This window comes from Pleuronectes platessa (assembly GCF_947347685.1).
Source record: "Pleuronectes platessa chromosome 6 unlocalized genomic scaffold, fPlePla1.1 SUPER_6_unloc_1, whole genome shotgun sequence".
Lineage (NCBI taxonomy): Eukaryota > Metazoa > Chordata > Actinopteri > Pleuronectiformes > Pleuronectidae > Pleuronectes > Pleuronectes platessa.
Window position 1 is genome coordinate 18,640 of NW_026518869.1, and position 18,741 is coordinate 37,380.

The 18,741-nt window shown below is 46.6% G+C and overlaps 1 protein-coding gene across 1 annotated transcript; it reads left to right on the forward strand.

The window, feature by feature from the left end:
* Positions 1–880: 880 nt before the first annotated feature.
* On the forward strand, positions 881–17,931 carry LOC128436294 (centrosomal protein of 164 kDa-like). The gene is given in 11 exon segments (XM_053418089.1): positions 881–1,462; positions 1,769–2,386; positions 2,477–3,079; positions 5,104–5,140; positions 8,054–8,113; positions 8,318–10,497; positions 12,523–12,559; positions 15,473–15,532; positions 15,737–16,210; positions 16,589–17,052; positions 17,143–17,931. Coding segments are annotated over 11 exon segments (5,904 nt in total).
* Positions 17,932–18,741: the final 810 nt, after the last annotated feature.

Consider the following 18,741-nt stretch of genomic DNA (forward strand, 5'->3'; position numbering starts at 1 on the left):
ATACTGAATGAATGCAAGCAAAGATACAGAAAAAATCACACTCCTTCTGATTGAACCAATCTATGAACTGTATGAAACATGGATATCCGCAGCCCCAAATGAGCCCAAAAACTTGAGCTTGCCTGAGTGAAAGTTATAGTTCTTTTCAGCCGGCGTGAGGGTCCTGGACCTGTAGGTGTCATGGGAATTTCTCAATAGTCAATCACAAGTCATTACAATGTCTTTCTGGAAGTTTTATTCTACATCTGCAGATGGGCATCAATGTACAAGACCATGGAATAGATTTCTTACAATGAGCAATGACATACCAGAAAAGCAGCACTTTATACAAATCCAAGCCCCTCCTGTAGAGGAAACAAATGTTATCGATCAACCTCTTTCATGTTAAGCAATAGGTGACCAATATCCTATCACCTACTTTTTCCCAGACCCTTGGAATGTAGGATCTGTTTTCAAGATCACTTTCCCAATGTTTACAACCACAAATCCCCCGTTCTGTTAAGTCTTTGTTTGGTGACCCTGTCAGTGAGGAAGTCATATAACATCAGTTTGAGTGCAACCCTGACTTCTCAGGCAACATTTGTTATCTTTCGAAACATCAAAGTAGTTCCTCTAATCAATCATTGCCCTAATTTCTATCACATAAGCAAGGAGACAGTTTCTCTCCCTGTTTTTGATAGAGCACAGCTCCCAGACCTTTTTTTGATGAGTCATCAAAGGAGACTTCTACATAGAGCTGGATTCAAAGACACACCCACAACTCCAGCTTGATCCTGTAGAATAGAACAAAGCCAAGCTGAGCCTTGTGACCAAGTGAGGACAGAGAGGTGACAGAACAGCCACCTACGAGAGTCTCATCGACAGTTGTCCGCAAGTAACCATGAGTGCAACAGCCCGCATGGGAGGCCAGCTGATCCTTGAAGAGAAATACAATCAGAATCATACACCTTCTGAACAAGAGATACAAGAGTATGCAAGAGAGATTGGTATTGATCCTGGCAGTGAGCCGGAGCTCCTGTGGCTGGCAAGGGAAGGCATCGTTACACCATTGCCTCAAGAGTGGAAGCCTTGTCAGGAAGTGACAGGGGAAATTTACTATTTCAACTTCTCCTCAGGCCAGTCCACCTGGGACCACCCCTGCGATGAGCACTACCGCCTCCTGGTGGCCCAGGAGCGTGAGCGCACCCAGCTCACTGCAGCTGTAGGAGGCATGGGGGCAAAGAAGGACAAGGACAAGAAGACAAAGAAAGAGAAGAAGGAGAAGGAGAAGGAGAAGAAGGAGAAAAAAGAGAAAAAGTTTATGCTGGCTAAAGATGGAGGAAGCTCTTTAGCCAATAAAGTAGACCGACTCGTCCCCCATCAGTCCAGACCATCCAGCTCCTTCTCCAGCCCCTCCGACTCAGAGCGAAGTGGAGTGGAGCTAAGTCCCAAAGCCTCTCTGGGGCTCCAGAGGCCTAGAACCGCTAGAGGTCGGACCCCGTTAAAAACCCTTGACAAACCAGACAGAGAGAATAAAGAGAGAGAGGAAGACGATGATAAGGAGAGTGAGTGGGAGGAGATTCTTAGAGAACAAAAAGAGAAGGAGGGGGGGAGGAGGAAGGCTGATCAGGAGGTAGAGGAGGAGAAAAAACAGTTGATGGGGGAGAAAGAGAAGAGGATGTGTCTCCTCCAGGAGGAGCTGCGTAGGGAGGAGGAGGAGGAGGAGAGGATTCTGAAGGAGGAGAGTGAGGAAAGACTGAGGGCTCTGAGGCAGCGTCTCCTGTTAAAGAGGAGAGAGGAGGAGGCGAGGCTCATTGAGGAGTCTGACAGGATGCTGGAGGATACCAGAGAGTCTATCCAGAGGGAGAGAGAGACACATAATCACAAGCTCAGGGAGGAGAGCGAAGCCATCCTGGAAGATTTGGAAAAAACACTAGAGGAAGAGCGAGCAGCGGAGCGAGACAGGCTGGAAGCCCAGAAGAGGCAGGATCTTGAACTCCTTAAGGCTGAGCAGGGAGAGGAGCTGGAAGCAGAGAGGACCGACTACCAACGAGAACTCACTGGCCGGCTTCAGGAAGTGCGGGAGGAAGAGCAGCGGGATCATGAGAGGAAGCTGGAGAAGCTGAGGGAAGACCACAAGAGAGAAATGAACAACATCAGAGAGAAATACCTGGATGAGGAGACCATACAGAGAGAGCGCTTGCTGTCCACTCTGCAGGACGACAGAGATCACCTCCAGGCCTCCCACGCTGTCCAGATGGAGAAACTGAGGCTTCAGCTCAACACTCAGATACGAAAGACGCAGCTCACACACTCACGCAAGGAGTCCGAAATGCAGGATCTGGCAGATCAGTTGGAGCTGAAAGTCAAAGAGCTGAAGAGCCAGGAGAGCATGCTGCAGATCCAGGTAGTAGATCTGAAGAGAAGGAGGAAGAACCTCATAGATGAAGGAGAGGAGGTGGACACAGAGAGAGAGGCCTTACCCCAGCTGAACCAGGAGAGAGACCAGCCAAAGGACGAGCTGGAGAGGATGAGAGAGGATAAACAGCAAGCCTTAGAACTCATCCAGAGAGTCAGGGAGGAGCGGAGCGGGGCAATCAAGGAAAAGGAGAGGCTGAAAGGGGAGAGGGAAAAAGCCAGAGACAAGAGCAGGAGAGTGAAGGAGGACAAGGAGAAACTGGAGAGCAATGTGACGCTGCTGCATGAGAGATGCAACGGTCTCAGCCACAGAGTCAGTCTCAACGCCGTCTACAATGCCCCCATCAGCAGCGGGCTGAAGGCCTCTGAGGATCTCCTCAACAGCCGGTGGAGCCAGATTTTTCCTGGAGCAGCTGTGGACCCAGTTGCGTCCAGCACCATGAGGACCAGCTCAGCCTACTCAACTTACACTCCTGTTAGTGAACAGAGTACCAGCCTGCGGTCCATGCAGAATTCAGCAGAGATCGATGGTCAGAGGCTGCAGGGAATGATCGACAGCAACAAGAGGTGGCTGGAGACGCAGAAGAAAGACCCCAGCATACCTCTATTGACTCGCTATCAAGCTCCGTCCTCCAAGAGAAGCCTGGTCCAGCTGGGCATGGACGATACCAACCAGATCAGAGTCTACCACTACTGAGGACATTATGCACTGTTCAGTCCTGTCGTTCCATGTCTGTCACTGAGGACTTTGACTGACTTTAATGACTGTGTCGGCTCTGAGCTGTGACGTTTACATGCAGGGCTTCACATGAGTCATGTGGCCTCTGTGATTCATTCCTTTTTAAATAATAAAAAAATTAACTTTCACATCCAGGGCTCTGTGCTGTCTCAGTGCTGCGGCATCTGGCTGCGCACAAAAGACTGAGACGTCACAATTATTAGATTGTGCTGCTTTACCTGCTTTGACAAGTCAGAATCCCTGCTGTGAAACGGCCTGTTGGTAAAAGAGTGGGTTCTCTTGTTATTGAACCTGTCAGACTTATTTTTTTGTGATAATATTGGTGAACATATGCTGCAGAGGTATTTCACTCATTAACATGTGATTGAAATGAATTGAGCAGAACAAAGCTTTGACCTTTCATCACTTTTCACATTTATATTATAATCAGTGTATCCAGCAGTTACAGAGCAACATTTTCACCTGGAGTCATGTTTGAGCCAATAAATCAATCACTACAAATCTTTGAATTGGAATTAACAAAACAATTCAAACAACAGATTAAAACACAACAACTTATCTTTAACAACACATCTGGTTACTAATGCTTTATATTGGCGTTAAATTGGACCAAACTCTATTTCACCCACTCTGGAATCTTGAATGCAGCTTCATTAAACCCACGACACTTTGGATTTCACATTTGTTCTGCTAAAAAAAGACTCTTAGTCATTCTCAGGGATATTACGACTCCTCCTCGTTTTACCTGAATTCTTTTGAATGCTGAGTTTCTGTTTATGATGCTGAGGATGTTCTTTCGACTGGACAACAGATTTACTCCTGTTGTTTTCTGCAGGAGGACTCAGTACGTCTGAAGGTGCACACGACTTCACTAAATAGGATCCATCCTGACTGTAACAGCAGGGTGAGGAGTTTGACTTGTGCGATGTGTCGGTCTTTGTGTTGTTTTGTGATGTTGGTATCACACTAGGATGAAGCTGCTCCGTGTTTTCTCTTGCGTCTGATGATGATATAGCTTCTGGCCTGGTTGAAGAATAAAGAGATAAACATAAATATCAACAGGGTAAATGCTGGAGAATCAAAATGTGTATGCATGCCACTGTGAATTGTATCCCGGGCTCAGAATATCCCATGATTCACTGCCCTTCTGTGACAAGCTGGTTTCCAAAGAGGTAATTGTGGCAGCAAGCGAGTCAAAACTCAGAAGATTTTATATTTAAATGTATTCAACCGAAACAGCAAACACTACCGACCCGGTTTACGCAGCCTATGAAGGACGCAGTGGACACTCAGTTCCTAGACCGCGTCCTCCAGAGGATGTGGCCTCTGACTTGAGACACAGATGGGGAACGAGTCCGGTCAAGTTTACATCCAAACAAGTTGAGGTGAAATCTGCTTTACCTAAACAGAGCTGAGTGATAGGTGCCTTTACCAGTGGACGCCTTCACATTTCATCTGATTCACCATTAAAAATAAATGTAAAATACATAAATAAAATGAAAGCTTTCTCTTTAGCCACTTTAAAAAAACAAGATGTCAGAACCCAAAAGGCAGCTTACTGGAGGTCCGCGGTCTGGAGCCGCCTCTCATCGATCGGGTAGGAGCAGAAGAAGACCATGGCTATCGACGCGCTGCCCCTTCTTGGGAAATGTCCGCCCTGGAAACGGGAGAGAAACGGAGAGAAGCACGTTCAAAGGTGAAACACACGCAGGTGGAATGAAGCTGAGACGGTCGAACATCCACAGTTAATAGTCTCACCGTCTCCAGGAGTTATGGTCTCGATCTCTACCCCCATTTTGGCTCCTCGGTTTCCTTCCTCTCGACCACCGTACAATGCGAGAGGAGGCAGGGGGACAGGGGCGGCCTGCTGCTGCCGGCGGGCGGGCGGGTGGTGGGCACCGATGGGGGCGCACCGCACCAAGTCACCGTGTCTGTGTCTGTGTCTGTGTGTTTGTCCGTGTGAGAAGGCATGGAGGTCAATGCCAAGTCCTAATAAGCACAGCTGTACAAACTTAAATATGTGTTTTTATCATTAAAGGTTCTGTTTGTACGATTTAGGTGGAAATTATCTATTGGCAGAGATTAAATATAAAAGAACCGTAGTGATGTTTTCACTTGTGTGTTTCATCTAAACCGTAGGAATTGTTGTTTTCTTTACCCTAGAATGGTTCCTTTATATTTATATACTTTATGGTTACATCAGGAGCGGGTCCTCTCTACGGAGGCTGCCATGTTTTTTACAGTAGCCCAGACTTGACCAAGCTAACGCCTTTTGAGTTTTTATGACAACTGAAAGTTACCATAATGCCGCTTTCCATCACATCTCCGCCTTCGGAATGACGTCAAACCCAAGTTACCCGAGTCGATAGCGTTCCAGTTGCACAGAAACAATGTTTACATTAGCCAGCACGACATCGTTAGCAATACCAGCTCATATTGACACATTACTTGGCATTTCACGCATACTAACACTTAAGTAACACAATTGCACATTTCTATGTGTACGACACATTTGAAGACAGAAGTGCTAACAAACAGTAGAAACTACAGCTTTTGCTACTGTTGATACACGGTGCAGCCATCTTGGATTTCAAAGTCGGGCATGGTGTGGTTCCTCCGACTTTCCAAGCGGAATCGCGGTGTTCCTACTCGGGCTGTAATGCTTGGAAGGGGAGGGGGTGAGGGGTGTTCAGGACCCTTATAAACTCACATTTGAAATCTGCGATTTTATCTGGATCCATGATTATTTGATAATTTGATTATTCCCCTATAAATGGATGATTTTTTTACCATTAATATCCATGAATTATATCCCAGAAAATCTGTAAAAAGAAAATCAAAGATTTGCCACCTTTCTGGATCTGACACAAAAATGTTCACCTTTTCAAGATCCATGCCAAAATGTAATCAGTTCATACCCCGAAGCAAAGCAAACAAATACTGAAATGACAAAGGGACATACAACGGCCTCACAGTGATAAGAACGAAAATGCAACATGGCAACACAAAGACACAAATCAACTTGAAAAGCTGTCTGAGTGTGCGTGTCTGTGCCCGGGGGCCCTTTGTCTTCTGTCAGCCAGCCAGTAGAACCCTTCAGACATGCTGGAGCAGGAGAGGCACAGATGTAATGAATAACAAAAATGGTCACATCCAGGGGCGTCGTTAGGCCTATTTTAGGGGGGCTGAAGCCCTAAAATGTTCTTCAGCCCCCCCAAATAATTATTGGGATTTTTTTTTTTTTATAGCTCTAACATGCTACATATGTGAGTGTGTTTCTGGTTTGTATGTTTTCTCCCCCTTCAAATTACAATCCAATAGCCTCTCATCATACTTAACAATAAAAGCCCGGGCACTAGGACCTTTGGGAGTCTGCATCGCTGCTGCACTGGCTTTCTCACTCTGCAGAGTAACATCTCTCATCAAGACAGCAGGATTACAGCCAAGGAGTTTGAAATGGTAAGTACAGGATGTGGCTGTAGTTGTTAACGATTGTTACCTGCTTAAATTTAGGTTTACTTGAGGCAAATGAAAGGAAATATTGTAATGAGCTATGTTAACACTAAGCTAGCTAGCTAGCTATTTGTTAGAAAATGTCTCCAGTGAGCAAGAGTGTGAACGAGCAAATTTGAAATGTAAGAAATAACTATCGACAGCTCTCTATTCTTTGCATTAATATCTATCTCTAGTATTTTAAAACAATAATATCAGTGCCTATAGAATGTTGTTGTTTATAATCAGTTCATATTTGTGTTGTCAAATTTCACAATGACCCTGAAATTCTGTCTCTTCTGTTATCTTATACTGAATGAATGCAAGCAACGATACAGAAAAAAATCACACCCTTTCTGATTGAACCAATCTATGAACTGTATGAAACATGGATATCCGCAGCCCCAAATGAGCCCAAAAACTCGAGCTTGTCTGAGTGAAAGTTATAGTTCTTTTCAGCCGGCGTGAGGGTCCTGGACCTGTAAGTGTCATGGGAATTTCTCAATAGTCAATCACAAGTCATTACAATGTCTTTCTGGAAGTTTTATTCTACACCTGCAGATGGGCATCAATGTACAAGACCATGGAATAGATTTCATACAATGAGCAATGACATACAAGAAAAGCAGCACTTTATACATCTCCAACCCCTTCCTATAGAGGAAACAAATGTTATCGATCAACCTCTTTCATGTTAAGCAATAGGTGACCAATATCCTATCACCTACTTTTTCCCAGACCCTTGGAATGTAGGATCTGTTTTCAAGATCACTTTCCCAATGTTTACAACCACAAATCCCCCGTTCTGTTAATTCTTTGTTTGGTGACCCTGTCAGTGAGGAAGTCATATAACATCAGTTTGAGTGCAACCCTGACTTCTCAGGCAACATTTGTTATCTTTCGAAACATCAAAGTAGTTCCTCTAATCAATCATTGCCCTAATTTCTATCACATAAGCAAGGAGACAGTTTCTCTCCCTGTTTTTGATAGAGCACAGCTCCCAGACCTTTATTTGATGAGTCATCAAAGGAGACTTCTACATAGAGCTGGATTCAAAGACACACCCACAACTCCAGCTTGATCCTGTAGAATAGAACAAAGCCAAGCTGAGCCTTGTGACCAAGTGAGGACAGAGAGGTGACAGAACAGCCACCTACGAGAGTCTCATCGACAGACGTCCGCAAGTAACCATGAGTGCAACAGCCCGCATGGGAGGCCAGCTGATCCTTGAAGAGGAATACAATCAGAATCATACACCTTCTGAACAAGAGATACAAGAGTATGCAAGAGAGATTGGTATTGATCCTGGCAGTGAGCCGGAGCTCCTGTGGCTGGCAAGGGAAGGCATCGTTACACCATTGCCTCAAGAGTGGAAGCCTTGTCAGGAAGTGACAGGGGAAATTTACTATTTCAACTTCTCCTCAGGCCAGTCCACCTGGGACCACCCCTGCGATGAGCACTACCGCCTCCTGGTGGCCCAGGAGCGTGAGCGCACCCAGCTCACTGCAGCTGTAGGAGGCATGGGGGCAAAGAAGGACAAGGACAAGAAGACAAAGAAAGAAAAGAAGGAGAAGGAGAAGGAGAAGAAGGAGAAAAAAGAGAAAAAGAAGAGGGAGCCACTAAATACTTCCGGAGCACTGACCTTGGGATCCTTACCGTCTCCCCTGGGTGACCTGGCCCCTCTGAGAGGTCTGGACACCTGCGACCCTGGCCCACTCTCCGGATATGTCCCTCATCTTCGAGGGTCCCTCAAAAATATTCACCTGGACCAGGATGCCCTGGGAGGAGGCCTTCATTATGACGAGTGTGAGACGGATGAAAACGTTGAGGAGGATTCATCCTCCATTGATGTCAAGCTTATGGATATCGTGGACTTGTCTGGGGCAGAGTTGAAGGTTTCAGAAGCTGCCAACAGGTTTATGCTGGCTAAAGATGGAGGAAGCTCTTTAGCCAATAAAGTTGACCGACTCGCCCTCCATCAGTCCAGACCATCCAGCTCCTTCTCCAGCCCCTCCGACTCAGAGCGAAGTGGAGTGGAGCTAAGTCCCAAAGCCTCTCTGGGGCTCCAGAGGCCTAGAACCGCTAGAGGTCGGACCCCGTTAAAAACCCTTGACAAACCAGACAGAGAGAATAAAGAGAGAGAGGAAGAGGATGATAAGGAGAGTGAGTGGGAGGAGATTCTTAGAGAACAAAAAGAGAAGGAGGGGGGGAGGAGGAAGGCTCATCAGGAGGTAGAGGAGGAGAAAAAACAGTTGATGGGGGAGAAAGAGAAGAGGATGTGTCTCCTCCAGGAGGAGCTGCGTAGGGAGGAGGAGGAGGAGGAGATGATTCTGAAGGAGGAGAGTGAGGAAAGACTGAGGGCTCTGCGGCAGCGTCTCCTGTTAAAGAGGAGAGAGGAGGAGGCCAGGCTCACTGAGGAGTCTGACAGGATGCTGGAGGAAACCAGAGAGTCTATCCAGAGGGAGAGAGAGACACACAATCACAAGCTCAGGGAGGAGAGCGAAGCCATCCTGAAAGATTTGGAAAAAACTCTAGAGTAAGAGCGAACAGCGGAGCGAGACAGGCTGGAAGCCCAGAAGAGGCAGGATGCTGAACTCCTTAAGGCTGAGCAGGGAGAGGAGCTGGAAGCAAAGAGGACCGACTACCAACGAGAACTCACTGGCCGGCTCCAGGAAGTGCGGGAGGAAGAGCAGCGGGATCACGAGAGGAAGCTGGAGAAGCTGAGGGAAGACCACAAGAGAGAAATGAACAACATCAGAGAGAAATACCTGGATGAGGAGACCATACAGAGAGAGCGCTTGCTGTCCACTCTGCAGGAAGACAGAGATCACCTCCAGGCCTCCCACGCTGTCCAGATGGAGAAACTGAGGCTTCAGCTCAACACTCAGATACGAAAGACGCAGCTCACACACTCACGCAAGGAGTCCAAAATGCAGGATCTGGCAGATCAGTTGGAGCTGAAAGTCAAAGAGCTGAAGAGCCAGGAGAGCATGCTGCAGATCCAGGTAGTAGATCTGAAGAGAAGGAGGAAGAACCTCATAGATGAAGGAGAGGAGGTGGACACAGAGAGAGAGGCCTTACCCCAGCTGAACCAGGAGAGAGACCAGCCAAAGGACGAGCTGGAGAGGATGAGAGAGGAGAAACAGCAAGCCTTAGAACTCATCCAGAGAGTCAGGGAGGAGCGGAGCGAGGCAATCAAGGAAAAGGAGAGGCTGAGAGGAGAGAGGGAAAAAGCCAGAGACGAGAGCAGGAGAGTGAAGGAGGACAAGGAGAAACTGGAGAGCAATGTGACGCTGCTGCATGAGAGATGCAACGGTCTCAGCCACAGAGTCAGTGAGTTGGAGCAAGGTGAAGGTGCAACTACTTCCACCAGACAGGAGCCGAGGCAGGTCAAAACTAAGGGAGAGAAAACCGAGATGACGGCCCTGGGCCACAGCTCCCTAGCCCCACCTCCCCCACTGAGGCCCTTGAACCCTTCGTGGAACTGGGTGACTGGGAGCTCTTCAGCCAACGCCGTCTACAATGCCCCCATCAGCAGCGGGCTGAAGGCCTCTGAGGATCTCCTCAACAGCCGGTGGAGCCAGATTTTTCCTGGAGCAGCTGTGGACCCAGTTGCGTCCAGCACCATGAGGACCAGCTCAGCCTACTCAACTTACACTCCTGTTAGTGAACAGAGTACCAGCCTGCGGTCCATGCAGAATTCAGCAGAGATCGATGGTCAGAGGCTGCAGGGAATGATCGACAGCAACAAGAGGTGGCTGGAGACGCAGAAGAAAGACCCCAGCATACCTCTATTGACTCCCTATCAAGCTCCGTCCTCCAAGAGAAGCCTGGTCCAGCTGGTCATGGACGATACCAACCAGATCAGAGTCTACCACTACTGAGGACATTATGCACTGTTCAGTCCTGTCGTTCCATGTCTGTCACTGAGGACTTTGACTGACTTTAATGACTGTGTCGGCTCTGAGCTGTGACGTTTACATGCAGGGCTTCACATGAGTCATGTGGCCTCTGTGATTCATTCCTTTTTAAATAATAAAAAAATTAACTTCACATCCAGGGCTCCGTGCTGTCTCAGTGCTGCGGCATCTGGCTGCGCACAAAAGACTGAGACGTCACAATTATTAGATTCACTCATGCTTTACCTGCTTTGACAAGTCAGAATCCCTGCTGTGAAACGGCCTGTTGGTAAAAGAGTGGGTTCTCTTGTTATTGAACCTGTCAGACTTATTTTTTTGTGATAATATTGGTGAACATATGCTGCAGAGGTATTTCACTCATTAACATGTGATTGAAATGAATTGAGCAGAACAAAGCTTTGACCTTTCATCACTTTTCACATTTATATTATAATCAGTGTATCCAGCAGTTACAGAGCAACATTTTCACCTGGAGTCATGTTTGAGCCAATAAATCAATCATTACAAATCTTTGAATTGGAATTAACAAAACAATTCAAACAACAGATTAAAACACAACAACTTATCTTTAACAACACATCTGGTTACTAATGCTTTATATTGGCGTTAAATTGGACCAAACTCTATTTCACCCACTCTGGAATCTTGAATGCAGCTTCATTAAACCCACGACACTTTGGATTTCACATTTGTTCTGCTAAAAAAAGACTCTTAGTCATTCTCAGGGATATTACGACTCCTCCTCGTTTTACCTGAATTCTTTTGAATGCTGAGTTTCTGTTTATGATGCTGAGGATGTTCTTTCGACTGGACAACAGATTTACGCCTGTTGTTTTCTGCAGGAGGACTCAGTACGTCTGAAGGTGCACACGACTTCACTAAATAGGATCCATCCTGACTGTAACAGCAGGGTGAGGAGTTTGACTTGTGCGATGTGTCGGTCTTTGTGTTGTTTTGTGATGTTGGTATCACACTAGGATGAAGCTGCTCCGTGTTTTCTCTTGCGTCTGATGATGATATAGCTTCTGGCCTGGTTGAAGAATAAAGAGATAAACATAAATATCAACAGGGTAAATGCTGGAGAATCAAAATGTGTATGCATGCCACTGTGAATTGTATCCCGGGCTCAGAATATCCCATGATTCACTGCCCTTCTGTGACAAGCTGGTTTCCAAAGAGGTAATTGTGGCAGCAAGCGAGTCAAAACTCAGAAGATTTTATATTTAAATGTATTCAACCGAAACAGCAAACACTACCGACCCGGTTTACGCAGCCTATGAAGGACGCAGTGGACACTCAGTTCCTAGACCGCGTCCTCCAGAGGATGTGGCCTCTGACTTGAGACACAGCTGGGGAACGAGTCCGGTCAAGTTTACATCCAAACAAGTTGAGGTGAAATCTGCTTTACCTAAACAGAGCTGAGTGATAGGTGCCTTTACCAGTGGACGCCTTCACATTTCATCTGATTCACCATTAAAAATAAATGTAAAATACATAAATAAAATGAAAGCTTTCTCTTTAGCCACTTTAAAAAAACAAGATGTCAGAACCCAAAAGGCAGCTTACTGGAGGTCCGCGGTCTGGAGCCGCCTCTCATCGATCGGGTAGGAGCAGAAGAAGACCATGGCTATCGACGCGCTGCCCCTTCTTGGGAAATGTCCGCCCTGGAAACGGGAGAGAAACGGAGAGAAGCACGTTCAAAGGTGAAACACACGCAGGTGGAATGAAGCTGAGACGGTCGAACATCCACAGTTAATAGTCTCACCGTCTCCAGGAGTTATGGTCTCGATCTCTACCCCCATTTTGGCTCCTCGGTTTCCTTCCTCTCGACCACCGTACAATGCGAGAGGAGGCAGGGGGACAGGGGCGGCCTGCTGCTGCCGGCGGGCGGGCGGGTGGTGGGCACCGATGGGGGCGCACCGCACCAAGTCACCGTGTCTGTGTCTGTGTCTGTGTGTTTGTCCGTGTGAGAAGGCATGGAGGTCAATGCCAAGTCCTAATAAGCACAGCTGTACAAACTTAAATATGTGTTTTTATCATTAAAGGTTCTGTTTGTACGATTTAGGTGGAAATTATCTATTGGCAGAGATTAAATATAAAAGAACCGTAGAGATGTTTTCACTTGTGTGTTTCATCTAAACCGTAGGAATTGTTGTTTTCTTTACCCTAGAATGGTTCCTTTATATTTATATACTTTATGGTTACATCAGGAGCGGGTCCTCTCTACGGAGGCTGCCATGTTTTTTACAGTAGCCCAGACTTGACCAAGCTAACGCCTTTTGAGTTTTTATGACAACTGAAAGTTACCATAATGCCGCTTTCCATCACATCTCCGCCTTCGGAATGACGTCAAACCCAAGTTACCCGAGTCGATAGCGTTCCAGTTGCACAGAAACAATGTTTACATTAGCCAGCACGACATCGTTAGCAATACCAGCTCATATTGACACATTACTTGGCATTTCACGCATACTAACACTTAAGTAACACAATTGCACATTTCTATGTGTACGACACATTTGAAGACAGAAGTGCTAACAAACAGTAGAAACTACAGCTTTTGCTACTGTTGATACACGGTGCAGCCATCTTGGATTTCAAAGTCGGGCATGGTGTGGTTCCTCCGACTTTCCAAGCGGAATCGCGGTGTTCCTACTCGGGCTGTAATGCTTGGAAGGGGAGGGGGTGAGGGGTGTTCAGGACCCTTATAAACTCACATTTGAAATCTGCGATTTTATCTGGATCCATGATTATTTGATAATTTGATTATTCCCCTATAAATGGATGATTTTTTTACCATTAATATCCATGAATTATATCCCAGAAAATCTGTAAAAAGAAAATCAAAGATTTGCCACCTTTCTGGATCTGACACAAAAATGTTCACCTTTTCAAGATCCATGCCAAAATGTAATCAGTTCATACCCCGAAGCAAAGCAAACAAATACTGAAATGACAAAGGGACATACAACGGCCTCACAGTGATAAGAACGAAAATGCAACATGGCAACACAAAGACACAAATCAACTTGAAAAGCTGTCTGAGTGTGCGTGTCTGTGCCCGGGGGCCCTTTGTCTTCTGTCAGCCAGCCAGTAGAACCCTTCAGACATGCTGGAGCAGGAGAGGCACAGATGTAATGAATAACAAAAATGGTCACATCCAGGGGCGTCGTTAGGCCTATTTTAGGGGGGCTGAAGCCCTAAAATGTTCTTCAGCCCCCCCAAATAATTATTGGGATTTTTTTTTTTTTATAGCTCTAACATGCTACATATGTGAGTGTGTTTCTGGTTTGTATGTTTTCTCCCCCTTCAAATTACAATCCAATAGCCTCTCATCATACTTAACAATAAAAGCCCGGGCACTAGGACCTTTGGGAGTCTGCATCGCTGCTGCACTGGCTTTCTCACTCTGCAGAGTAACATCTCTCATCAAGACAGCAGGATTACAGCCAAGGAGTTTGAAATGGTAAGTACAGGATGTGGCTGTAGTTGTTAACGATTGTTACCTGCTTAAATTTAGGTTTACTTGAGGCAAATGAAAGGAAATATTGTAATGAGCTATGTTAACACTAAGCTAGCTAGCTAGCTATTTGTTAGAAAATGTCTCCAGTGAGCAAGAGTGTGAACGAGCAAATTTGAAATGTAAGAAATAACTATCGACAGCTCTCTATTCTTTGCATTAATATCTATCTCTAGTATTTTAAAACAATAATATCAGTGCCTATAGAATGTTGTTGTTTATAATCAGTTCATATTTGTGTTGTCAAATTTCACAATGACCCTGAAATTCTGTCTCTTCTGTTATCTTATACTGAATGAATGCAAGCAACGATACAGAAAAAAATCACACCCTTTCTGATTGAACCAATCTATGAACTGTATGAAACATGGATATCCGCAGCCCCAAATGAGCCCAAAAACTCGAGCTTGTCTGAGTGAAAGTTATAGTTCTTTTCAGCCGGCGTGAGGGTCCTGGACCTGTAAGTGTCATGGGAATTTCTCAATAGTCAATCACAAGTCATTACAATGTCTTTCTGGAAGTTTTATTCTACACCTGCAGATGGGCATCAATGTACAAGACCATGGAATAGATTTCATACAATGAGCAATGACATACAAGAAAAGCAGCACTTTATACATCTCCAACCCCTTCCTATAGAGGAAACAAATGTTATCGATCAACCTCTTTCATGTTAAGCAATAGGTGACCAATATCCTATCACCTACTTTTTCCCAGACCCTTGGAATGTAGGATCTGTTTTCAAGATCACTTTCCCAATGTTTACAACCACAAATCCCCCGTTCTGTTAATTCTTTGTTTGGTGACCCTGTCAGTGAGGAAGTCATATAACATCAGTTTGAGTGCAACCCTGACTTCTCAGGCAACATTTGTTATCTTTCGAAACATCAAAGTAGTTCCTCTAATCAATCATTGCCCTAATTTCTATCACATAAGCAAGGAGACAGTTTCTCTCCCTGTTTTTGATAGAGCACAGCTCCCAGACCTTTATTTGATGAGTCATCAAAGGAGACTTCTACATAGAGCTGGATTCAAAGACACACCCACAACTCCAGCTTGATCCTGTAGAATAGAACAAAGCCAAGCTGAGCCTTGTGACCAAGTGAGGACAGAGAGGTGACAGAACAGCCACCTACGAGAGTCTCATCGACAGACGTCCGCAAGTAACCATGAGTGCAACAGCCCGCATGGGAGGCCAGCTGATCCTTGAAGAGGAATACAATGAGAATTATACACCTTCTGAACAAGAGATACAAGAGTATGCAAGAGAGATTGGTATTGATCCTGGCAGTGAGCCGGAGCTCCTGTGGCTGGCAAGGGAAGGCATCGTTACACCATTGCCTCAAGAGTGGAAGCCTTGTCAGGAAGTGACAGGGGAAATTTACTATTTCAACTTCTCCTCAGGCCAGTCCACCTGGGACCACCCCTGCGATGAGCACTACCGCCTCCTGGTGGCCCAGGAGCGTGAGCGCACCCAGCTCACTGCAGCTGTAGGAGGCATGGGGGCAAAGAAGGACAAGGACAAGAAGACAAAGAAAGAAAAGAAGGAGAAGGAGAAGGAGAAGAAGGAGAAAAAAGAGAAAAAGAAGAGGGAGCCACTAAATACTTCCGGAGCACTGACCTTGGGATCCTTACCGTCTCCCCTGGGTGACCTGGCCCCTCTGAGAGGTCTGGACACCTGCGACCCTGGCCCACTCTCCGGATATGTCCCTCATCTTCGAGGGTCCCTCAAAAATATTCACCTGGACCAGGATGCCCTGGGAGGAGGCCTTCATTATGACGAGTGTGAGACGGATGAAAACGTTGAGGAGGATTCATCCTCCATTGATGTCAAGCTTATGGATATCGTGGACTTGTCTGGGGCAGAGTTGAAGGTTTCAGAAGCTGCCAACAGGTTTATGCTGGCTAAAGATGGAGGAAGCTCTTTAGCCAATAAAGTTGACCGACTCGCCCTCCATCAGTCCAGACCATCCAGCTCCTTCTCCAGCCCCTCCGACTCAGAGCGAAGTGGAGTGGAGCTAAGTCCCAAAGCCTCTCTGGGGCTCCAGAGGCCTAGAACCGCTAGAGGTCGGACCCCGTTAAAAACCCTTGACAAACCAGACAGAGAGAATAAAGAGAGAGAGGAAGAGGATGATAAGGAGAGTGAGTGGGAGGAGATTCTTAGAGAACAAAAAGAGAAGGAGGGGGGGAGGAGGAAGGCTCATCAGGAGGTAGAGGAGGAGAAAAAACAGTTGATGGGGGAGAAAGAGAAGAGGATGTGTCTCCTCCAGGAGGAGCTGCGTAGGGAGGAGGAGGAGGAGGAGATGATTCTGAAGGAGGAGAGTGAGGAAAGACTGAGGGCTCTGCGGCAGCGTCTCCTGTTAAAGAGGAGAGAGGAGGAGGCCAGGCTCACTGAGGAGTCTGACAGGATGCTGGAGGAAACCAGAGAGTCTATCCAGAGGGAGAGAGAGACACACAATCACAAGCTCAGGGAGGAGAGCGAAGCCATCCTGAAAGATTTGGAAAAAACTCTAGAGTAAGAGCGAACAGCGGAGCGAGACAGGCTGGAAGCCCAGAAGAGGCAGGATGCTGAACTCCTTAAGGCTGAGCAGGGAGAGGAGCTGGAAGCAAAGAGGACCGACTACCAACGAGAACTCACTGGCCGGCTCCAGGAAGTGCGGGAGGAAGAGCAGCGGGATCACGAGAGGAAGCTGGAGAAGCTGAGGGAAGACCACAAGAGAGAAATGAACAACATCAGAGAGAAATACCTGGATGAGGAGACCATACAGAGAGAGCGCTTGCTGTCCACTCTGCAGGAAGACAGAGATCACCTCCAGGCCTCCCACGCTGTCCAGATGGAGAAACTGAGGCTTCAGCTCAACACTCAGATACGAAAGACGCAGCTCACACACTCACGCAAGGAGTCCAAAATGCAGGATCTGGCAGATCAGTTGGAGCTGAAAGTCAAAGAGCTGAAGAGCCAGGAGAGCATGCTGCAGATCCAGGTAGTAGATCTGAAGAGAAGGAGGAAGAACCTCATAGATGAAGGAGAGGAGGTGGACACAGAGAGAGAGGCCTTACCCCAGCTGAACCAGGAGAGAGACCAGCCAAAGGACGAGCTGGAGAGGATGAGAGAGGAGAAACAGCAAGCCTTAGAACTCATCCAGAGAGTCAGGGAGGAGCGGAGCGAGGCAATCAAGGAAAAGGAGAGGCTGAGAGGAGAGAGGGAAAAAGCCAGAGACGAGAGCAGGAGAGTGAAGGAGGACAAGGAGAAACTGGAGAGCAATGTGACGCTGCTGCATGAGAGATGCAACGGTCTCAGCCACAGAGTCAGTGAGTTGGAGCAAGGTGAAGGTGCAACTACTTCCACCAGACAGGAGCCGAGGCAGGTCAAAACTAAGGGAGAGAAAACCGAGATGACGGCCCTGGGCCACAGCTCCCTAGCCCCACCTCCCCCACTGAGGCCCTTGAACCCTTCGTGGAACTGGGTGACTGGGAGCTCTTCAGCCAACGCCGTCTACAATGCCCCCATCAGCAGCGGGCTGAAGGCCTCTGAGGATCTCCTCAACAGCCGGTGGAGCCAGATTTTTCCTGGAGCAGCTGTGGACCCAGTTGCGTCCAGCACCATGAGGACCAGCTCAGCCTACTCAACTTACACTCCTGTTAGTGAACAGAGTACCAGCCTGCGGTCCATGCAGAATTCAGCAGAGATCGATGGTCAGAGGCTGCAGGGAATGATCGACAGCAACAAGAGGTGGCTGGAGACGCAGAAGAAAGACCCCAGCATACCTCTATTGACTCCCTATCAAGCTCCGTCCTCCAAGAGAAGCCTGGTCCAGCTGGTCATGGACGATACCAACCAGATCAGAGTCTACCACTACTGAGGACATTATGCACTGTTCAGTCCTGTCGTTCCATGTCTGTCACTGAGGACTTTGACTGACTTTAATGACTGTGTCGGCTCTGAGCTGTGACGTTTACATGCAGGGCTTCACATGAGTCATGTGGCCTCTGTGATTCATTCCTTTTTAAATAATAAAAAAATTAACTTCACATCCAGGGCTCCGTGCTGTCTCAGTGCTGCGGCATCTGGCTGCGCACAAAAGACTGAGACGTCACAATTATTAGATTCACTCATGCTTTACCTGCTTTGACAAGTCAGAATCCCTGCTGTGAAACGGCCTGTTGGTAAAAGAGTGGGTTCTCTTGTTATTGAACCTGTCAGACTTATTTTTTTGTGATAATATTGGTGAACATATGCTGCAGAGGTATTTCACTCATTAACATGTGATTGAAATGAATTGAGCAGAACAAAGCTTTGACCTTTCATCACTTTTCACATTTATATTATAATCAGTGTATCCAGCAGTTACAGAGCAACATTTTCACCTGGAGTCATGTTTGAGCCAATAAATCAATCATTACAAATCTTTGAATTGGAATTAACAAAACAATTCAAACAACAGATTAAAACACAACAACTTATCTTTAACAACACATCTGGTTACTAATGCTTTATATTGGCGTTAAATTGGACCAAACTCTATTTCACCCACTCTGGAATCTTGAATGCAGCTTCATTAAACCCACGACACTTTGGATTTCACATTTGTTCTGCTAAAAAAAGACTCTTAGTCATTCTCAGGGATATTACGACTCCTCCTCGTTTTACCTGAATTCTTTTGAATGCTGAG